Genomic DNA, 8,421 nt, shown 5'->3' on the forward strand with positions numbered 1-8,421 from the left:
CATTGGATAGCTAGTCAATGGATAAATTATACTTTCACTTTCAGATGAAGAAACTGAAGTCCAGATAAGTTGTTATCTTGCTCAGACAACTAATTAATGTTGTAGGTGGGGCTAGAATCAAAATCACAGACATATTAAGACATATTAGAGTTGTGAGAGTCCTCAGAGGTCATTTTTTCAACCAGGACCTGACCAGCATCAATTACTTGTTTGTTTTTAACTTGGAATCATTTTTAATATTTAATACAAAAAATTAGGCCCGATTTTCTCATACACATTACTTTATAGGGCAAACAAAACAAAACAAACAAACAAACAAACAAAAAACAGCCAGCACATCAGGAGGAAGCCATATCTCCTCCATCGTCCTCTTTGGTTTTCAGTAGAGTTGCCCACCTGACCTGCAGAACACACACACACATTCACAGTGACTTGATAACCCCACATGACACACTGGGTCAGATTCTGGTTTCTTTACTCATGGTTCTCAATGTCAGGAGACAATCTTGTTCACTTCCATTCCCCCAGGAAAAGGCAGGGGATCCCTTGTTTGACAAGCAGCTTAAGTGAGGTGGATGGCAAGCCTAGAGAGAGAGCTGAGGGTCACTCTGCATCCTTACCCTCACTTGTAGCAGCGTGGGAGGGCTGGAAAAAAAAAGATATCATGCCAGTGTGGAGGGCACAGCTCTAGAGAGGGGGTGGGGAGGATTCTGTTGGTTCGATGTGCCCCAAAAAACTCAAAAAACAAAAACAAAAACAAATGACCAGCAGTTCTTAAAACACATCTGAATATGAAATTCTCCCTCATCCAGCACAGCGAAATGCAGCGGATCCTTTTCTAAACCTTTCTAGGCAGTGGAGTCAGGGTCCCCGGCATCCCCCCAGCCAGAGCTGCCTTAGGGCCCAGAAGGATCTGCCGCTGCTGCAGCTGCTGCAGCTGCTGCAGCTGCTCCACCTGCAGCTTCTCGGTTTCAAAGACCACCGGAAGGATGAGGATCATAAAGGAGGTCGTTCCGATCCACAGCGCTGTCCGGGAAAACCTGTACATTTTCTGGGCCACATTGAGGGACAAGACAAAGGTAGTTCCCACGGCGGAGCGGATCCTTTCGGGGAACATCTCTGTCAGGCCCCATAGTCTCTCCGCCAGGGTCTCATCAAGCTCTTCGTCTTCGTCCTCGCTGTCGTTGTCCAGCTCTTCCCCTGGTTGGCGCCGCCCTTGAGCAGCAGCCGGTCCACCAACACCGAAGAGCCCCACAACTACGGGGCAGCGCGCGCAGCAACGGCAGAGGGCGAAGCCTAGGCCATGGCTCGAGGGGATAGCTGAAGAGGAAGGGAACCAGGTTGCATTCCAGTAGCAAGGTCAATATCGTCCTTCAGCCTTTCTTAGAATATCTCCAGGAATGGCCAACCCATTTCTCTTCATTCCAAAGTCCCCTGTTTTATAGCGCTGCCTCACTTCTTACTTTAACTCTTTTCCCCCAACAACTCGGTAACAATATTGGCGACACACCATCTTCCCGAGGGTCTGACCCCACTGAGTAAAAAGAACCAGAAACCGAGGGAAAGTATTTTTAGTAGATTCTTCTCGGCAGAACGAGCATGCATACGGGAACCTATCTCCCAAGAAGGGAAGCCCATTCGCTACAGAAATTAGGCGACTTTTATTATTTGAAAGATGAGGAAGGAAAAAAAACGATGAAACATTGTGGCTTGAGGGTCAGGGTGTAACAGCAAATTCTTGAGTAACCCCTTAGTCACTTTTGGAGTCTTGAGGAGAGTGACTAACACTTATCTGGAAATCTCTGAAGCCTGTCCTGATGGTCTTATCAAGAAATGTTCCTAGGATTGTTCTCATTCCGGTCCAGTTGTTGCAGTTAGTGCAAGATTTAGTTGGTAGGTACTCATTTTTCAAGCTTAGCTAATAGTTGCAAAAGATTATTGTTATATATATTTTTAAAACACCCGGAAAAATGGAGGCTTTAGTAAATCCATCCAATTATTATAGTCAGTGTTCCTTTCACTTTCTCAATATATACAGAAAATATTATTCCCATTTAAAAGATGAGGAAACCTGGGATAGCATAATTGTGTGACTAAATCACATGATGCTAGAAATAGGGCTAGAGCCTAAACTTTTGATTTTTCACTTCGTGTTCACTATGTCACACCAATCCAATGACCGAGACAGCTCTATTAAATATTAAAGAACTGCTGTAATTAGAACTTTAATTTTAACCATTTTCTCTGTGAAATATTGATGCTAATGCTTAAGGATGAGGTCTGTCTCCAAAAATAATGGATGAGCTCATTCATTTAACAAATACTGATTGAATCCTGTTATGTACAAGATGCCATGATAAGCAATTTGGAAGTATACATATGCATCTGATAACAAAAATAATAGCCATAACATTTACATACAAGGTACCAATACCAAGCAAATTGGAAGCATATGTATGTATGTAATAACAAAAATAATAATCAACATTTACATTCAAGGCACCATGCTAAGCATTTTGGAAATACAGATTTATAATAAAAATAACTAATATTTACATATAAAACAGCATGTTAAGCAATTTGGAAGAATATGTATATATAATAGTAAATAATAATTACATACATGTTCCAGACCCTATATTACTTTATGATTATTTCATTTTGATCCTCACAAAAACTATGAGAGGTGGGTATTATAATCATTCCCATTTTACAGATGAGGAAACTGAGACAAACAAGTTAATTGACTTGCCTAGGGTCACACAGCAAGTGTCTGAGGTATGTTTGGAACTAAATTCTTCCTGATTTCAAGCCTGGCACTTAATCTGCAGTGCCACTTAGCTGTCCCTATAAGATATGGTTTTTCTCCTTTGAAAACTTAGAATCTACTAGAAGAAATAAAACCAAAAACCCATTCTAGAAGTTATTATTGTTGAAAACAACCATTGGGAACAACAGGCAAAGTGTTGGAGAAAGCAGTTACTTCACATGGAAGTAATGAGGAAATGATTCATGAAGGATTTTAATTTCCAACTGAACCCAAAAGGCTGGGTAAAGAGACTGATATTTATTTTAAAGATTGTTTGGCTTTTGTCATGTTGATATATGCTGATTGGGCTTTTCTTTATGAAATGCTTTTAATGGATCTTTTCTATCTTGGTCATTTCCAAGCAAAATCAGCTGATACATGTTGACCCTCTCTGAGCAAAATTCTACCTCCATTTTCCCCTAAATATCCAGGGCCAGGGCTAAAACAGGTCATGACAAGGACTCTACAACTGACATTGTTTTAATGTTCTTATAACTCTCATCATTGTAATCATTGTGTATATGGATGTCTTACTTCTTTTTGCTTCATTTGTATTCATTCCTTCAAATCTTTCATTGTTTCTCAAATTCTTTGAGGGTGTAACTATTTCTTATGAAACAATTCCATTATATCAAGTTACTATAGTTTATTGAGCATTTCTCAACTGATGAGCATCCATTTTGTTTCCAGTTTATTTGAAACCACAACAAACATTGCTATTATTATTTTGGTGTGTATCAGGCTTTTATTTCTAAAAATAACTTCCTTGGAGGTATATGCCTTATTGTGGAATCTTTTGAGTCAAAAATTATGAATGTGTTCTGACTTTTCTTGCATAATTCCAACTGTTTTCTAGAAGGATTGCTCGGCAAAGATCTTTGTATATCTCAATGAATATATTTTGATGTATACAGTTTGATTCTAATAACTACCAAATGAGGTAGATGCTATGAATTTTTTTCTTCTCATTTTATAGTGAAGAAAAGTGAAGATGCAAGATAGTGAGTGATTTGTCCAGGGTCACAAAGCCAATTGTCAGAGTCTCATCTAAGCTAAAATCAGATTCCTTTTACTAGATCACATAAGTAGAATTTCTTCAGAAAGAGATAAGCAGGAATATATTTCAAACAGAGAGACCAGTATAAGCAGTTGCTATAGTTAGCATCAAATTTTTAAATATGAGAATTGGATAAATATAGCCATAATTATTCAAATATAAGGAGCAATATTTTGAAGGTTCTACCTATTCTGGCATGTAAAAATAAGGAAAAAATGAAATATATAAAAGTAGAAGCAAGAGCATAGACATTATGAGGGAAGACAAAATGCTATGATCCTAGTTCTTTGAATTTTGAGTTAGATTTTATTTTTTTTTAAATATATTTTATTTGATCATTTCCAAGCATTATTCGTTAAAGACATAGATCATTTTCTTGTCCTCCCCCCCACCCCCCATAGCCAACGCGTAAGTCCACTGGGCATTAGATGTTTTCTTGATTTGAACCCATTGCTTTGTTGATAGTATTTGCATTAGAGTGTTCATTTAAAGTCTATCCTCTGTCATGTCCCCTCAACCTCTGTATTCAGGCAGTTGCTTTTTCTCGGTGTTTCCACTCCCATAGTTTATCCTTTGCTTATGAATGGTGTTTTTTTTCTCCTGGGTCCCTGAAAGTTGTTCAGGGACATTACACCGCCCCTAATGGAGAAGTCCATTACGTTCGATTATACCACAGTGTATTAGTCTCTGTGTACAATGTTCTCCTGGTTCTGCTCCTCTCGCTCTGCATCACTTCCTGGAGGTTGTTCCAGTCTCCATGGAACTTCTCCACTTTATTATTCCTTTGAGCACAATAGTATTCCATCACCAACATATACCACAGTTTGTTCAGCCATTCCCCAATTGATGGGCATCCCCTCATTTTCCAGTTTTGGGCCACCACAAAGAGCGCAGCTATGAATATTTTTGTACAAGTCTTTGTGTCCATTATCTCTTTGGGGTACAGACCCAGCAGTGCTATGGCTGGGTCAAAGGGTAGATATTCTTTTGTCGCCCTTTGGGCATAGTTCCAAATTGCCCTCCAGAATGGTTGGATCAGTTCACAACTCCACCAGCAATGAATTAATGTCCCTACTTTGCCACATCCCCTCCAGCATTCATTACTTTCCTTTGCTGTTATGTTAGCCAATCTGCTAGGTGTGAGGTGATACCTCAGAGTTGTTTTGATTTGCATCTCTCTGATTATAAGAGATGTAGAACACTTCTTCATGTGCTTGTTAATAGTTTTGATTTCTTTATCTGAGAACTGCCTATCCATTTCCCTTGCCCATTTATCAATTGGAGAATGGCTTGATTTTTTGTACAATTGATTTAGCTCATTATAAATATGAGTAATTAAACCTTTGTCAGAGGTTTCTATGAAGATTTTTTCCCAATTTGTTGTTTCCCTTCTGATTTTAGTTATATTGGTTTTGTTTGTACAAAAGCTTTTTAGTTTGATGTAGTCAAAATTATTTATTTTACATTTTGTGATTCTTTCTATATCTTGCTTGGTTTTAAAGCCTTTCCCCTCCCAAAGGTCTGACATGTATACTATTCTGTGTTTACCCAATTTACTTATGGTTTCCTTCTTTATGTTTAAGTCACTCACCCATTTTGAATTTATCTTGGTGTAGGGTGTGAGGTGTTGATCTATTCCTAGTCTCTCCCACACTGTCTTCCAATTTTCCCAGCAGTTTTTATCGAATAGTGGATTTTTGTCCCAAAAGCTGGGATCTTTGGGTTTATCGTATACTGTCTTGCTGAGGTCGTTTTCCCCCAGTCTATTCCACTGATCTTCCTTTCTGTTTCTTAGCCAGTACCAAATTGTTTTGATGACTGCTGCTTTGTAATATAGTTTGAGGTCTGGGACTGCAAGGCCCCCATCATATGTGTTTTTTTTTCATTATTTCCCTGGATATCCTTGATCTTTTGTTATTCCAAATGAACTTTGTTATGGTTTTTTCTAAATCAGTGAAGAAGTATTTTGGTAGTTCAATGGGTATGGCACTAAATAGATAAATAAGTTTGGGTAGGATGGTCATTTTTATTATATTGGCTCGTCCTATCCATGAGCAGTTAATGTTTTTCCAATTGTTCAAGTCTAGTTTTAGTTGTGTGGCGAGTGTTTTGTAGTTGTGTTCATATAGTTCCTGTGTTTGTCTTGGGAGATAGATTCCTAGGTATTTTATTTTGTCTAAGGTGATTTTGAATGGGATTTCTCTTTCTAGTTTTTGTTGCTGAGCTGTGTTGGAGATATATAGAAAAGCTGATGATTTATGTGGGTTTATTTTGTATCCTGCAACTTTGCTAAAGTTGTTGATTATTTCAATTAGCTTTTTGGTTGAATCTCTAGGATTCTTTAAGTAGACCATCATGTCATCCGCAAAGAGTGATAACTTGGTCTCCTCCTTGCCTATTCTGATACCTTCAATTTCTTTATCTTCTCTAATTGCTACTGCTAGTGTTTCTAGTACAATGTCAAATAGTAGAGGTGATAATGGGCATCCTTGTTTCACTCCTGATCTTATTGGGAATGCATCTAGTTTATCCCCATTGCAGATGATATTAGCTGTTGGTTTTAGATATATACCGTTTATTATTTTTAGGAATGACCCTTCTATTCCTATGCTTTCTAGTGTTTTTAATAGGAATGGGTGTTGTATTTTATCAAAGGCTTTTTCTGCATCTATTGAGATAATCATGTGGTTCTTGCTAGTTTGCTTGTTGATGTGGTCAATTATGTGGATGGTTTTCCTAATGTTGAACCAGCCCTGCATCCCTGGTATGAATCCTACTTGATCATGGTGAATGATCCTTCTGATCACTTGCTGGAGTCTTTTTGCTAGTATCCTATTTAAAATTTTTGCATCTATATTCATTAGGGAGATTGGTCTATAGTTTTCTTTCTCTGTTTTTGACCTGCCTGGTTTTGGAATCAGTACCATGTTTGTGTCGTAAAAGGAGTTTGGTAGAACTCCCTCTTTGCTTATTATGTCAAATAGTTTGTATAGTATTGGGGTTAACTGTTCTCTGAATGTTTGATAGAATTCACAGGTGAATCCATCAGGCCCTGGGGATTTTTTCTTAGGAAGTTCTTTGATGGCTTGATGGATTTCAATTTCTGATATGGGATTATTTAAGAATTCTATTTCCTCTTCTGTTAGTCTAGGCAGTTTGTATTTTTGTATATATTCATCCATTTCTCCTAAATTGGTGTATTTATAGCCATATAATTGGGCAAAGTAATTTCTAATGATTGCCTTAATTTCCTCCTCATTGGAGGTGCTGTCCCCCTTTTCATCTTTAATGCTGTGAATTTGCTTTTCTTCCTTCCTTTTTTTAATTAGATTGACCAGTACTTTGTCTATTTTGTTTGTTTTTTCAAAGTACCAGCTTCTTGTCTTATTTATTAAATCAATAGTTCTATCACTTTCGATTTTATTAATTTCTCCCTTAATTTTTAGGATTTCTAATTTGGTTTTCTGCTGGGGGTTTTTAATTTGATCGCTTTCGAGTTTTTTCAATTGCATTTCCAATTGATTGATCTCTGCTCTCCCTTGTTTGTTAATATGAGCTTTCAGGGATATGAATTTGCCTCTGATTACCGCTTTGGCTGCATCCCAAAAGGTTTGAAAGGATGTTTCGCCATTGTCATTTTCCTTGATGAAATTATTAATTGTTTCTATGATTTCTTCTTTAGCTAAACGGTTTTGGAGTATCATATTGTTTAATTTCCAATTGGTTTTAGATTTGGTTTTCCATGTACCATTACTAATCATTATTTTTATTGCCTTGTGATCTGAGAAGGCTGCATTCATTATTTCTGCTTTTTTGCATTTGTGTGCTATGTTTCTGTGACCTAATGTATGGTCAATTTTTGTGAATGTGCCATGTGGTGCTGAGAAGAAGGTGTATTCCTTTTTATCCCTATTTATTTTTCTCCATATGTCTATTAATTCTAATTTTTCTAAGATTTCATTCACTTCTTTTACCTCTTTCTTATTTATTTTTTGATTTGATTTATCTAAATTTGATAATGGTTGGTTTAAGTCTCCCACTAGTATGGTTTTATTGTCTATTTCTTCCTTCAATTCTCCTAGTTTCTCCATTAGAAATTTGGGTGCTATATTATTTGGTGCATACATGTTGATTAATGATATTTCCTCATTGTCTAGAGTCCCTTTTAACAAAATATAATTACCTTCCCTATCCCTTTTGATCAGGTCTATTTTTGCATTGGCTTTATCAGATATCATGATTACCACTCCTGCCTTCTTTCTATCAGTTGAGGCCCAGAAGGTCTTACTCCATCCTTTAATTCTGACCTTGTGGGTGTCAACCCGCCTCATGTGTGTTTCTTGAAGACAACATATGGTAGGGTTTTGGATTCTAATCCATTCAGCTATTCGTCTACGTTTTATGGGTGAGTTCATCCCATTCACGTTCAAAGTTATGATTGTCATTTGTGGACTCCCTGGCATTTTGATTGCCTTCCCTAATTCTAACCTTTTCTTCTTCGGCTCTACCTTTTAGTCCAGTGATTTACTTTGAATCAGTCCCCCTTGTCCCCTCC

The 8,421-nt window shown here is 37.4% G+C and overlaps 1 protein-coding gene across 1 annotated transcript; it reads right to left on the reverse strand.

Moving 5' to 3' along the window:
• Positions 1-263: 263 nt before the first annotated feature.
• LOC100018831 (mitochondrial import receptor subunit TOM22 homolog) lies at positions 264-1,855 on the reverse strand. Its single transcript, XM_016423696.2, has 2 exons — positions 1,759-1,855; positions 264-1,320 (listed from the first exon to the last, which is right to left on the reverse strand). Exons 1-2 carry the CDS (start codon positions 1,853-1,855, stop codon positions 839-841), a joined length of 579 nt encoding a protein of 192 aa, XP_016279182.2. The 3' UTR covers positions 264-838.
• Positions 1,856-8,421: the final 6,566 nt, after the last annotated feature.

This window comes from Monodelphis domestica, chromosome 7 (assembly GCF_027887165.1).
Source record: "Monodelphis domestica isolate mMonDom1 chromosome 7, mMonDom1.pri, whole genome shotgun sequence".
In the NCBI taxonomy this organism is placed as follows: domain Eukaryota; kingdom Metazoa; phylum Chordata; class Mammalia; order Didelphimorphia; family Didelphidae; genus Monodelphis; species Monodelphis domestica.

Bases quoted from the DNA above. Each gene is read 5' to 3' on its own strand.
- LOC100018831 (XM_016423696.2), bottom strand. From the start codon at position 1,855: ATGAGAACAATCCTAGGAACATTTCTTGATAAGACCATCAGGACAGGC. The intron at 1,321-1,758 runs GTGACTAAGGGG...CTTCCTCTTCAG, and splicing joins CTCTCCTCAAGACTCCAAAA to CTATCCCCTCGAGCCATGGC.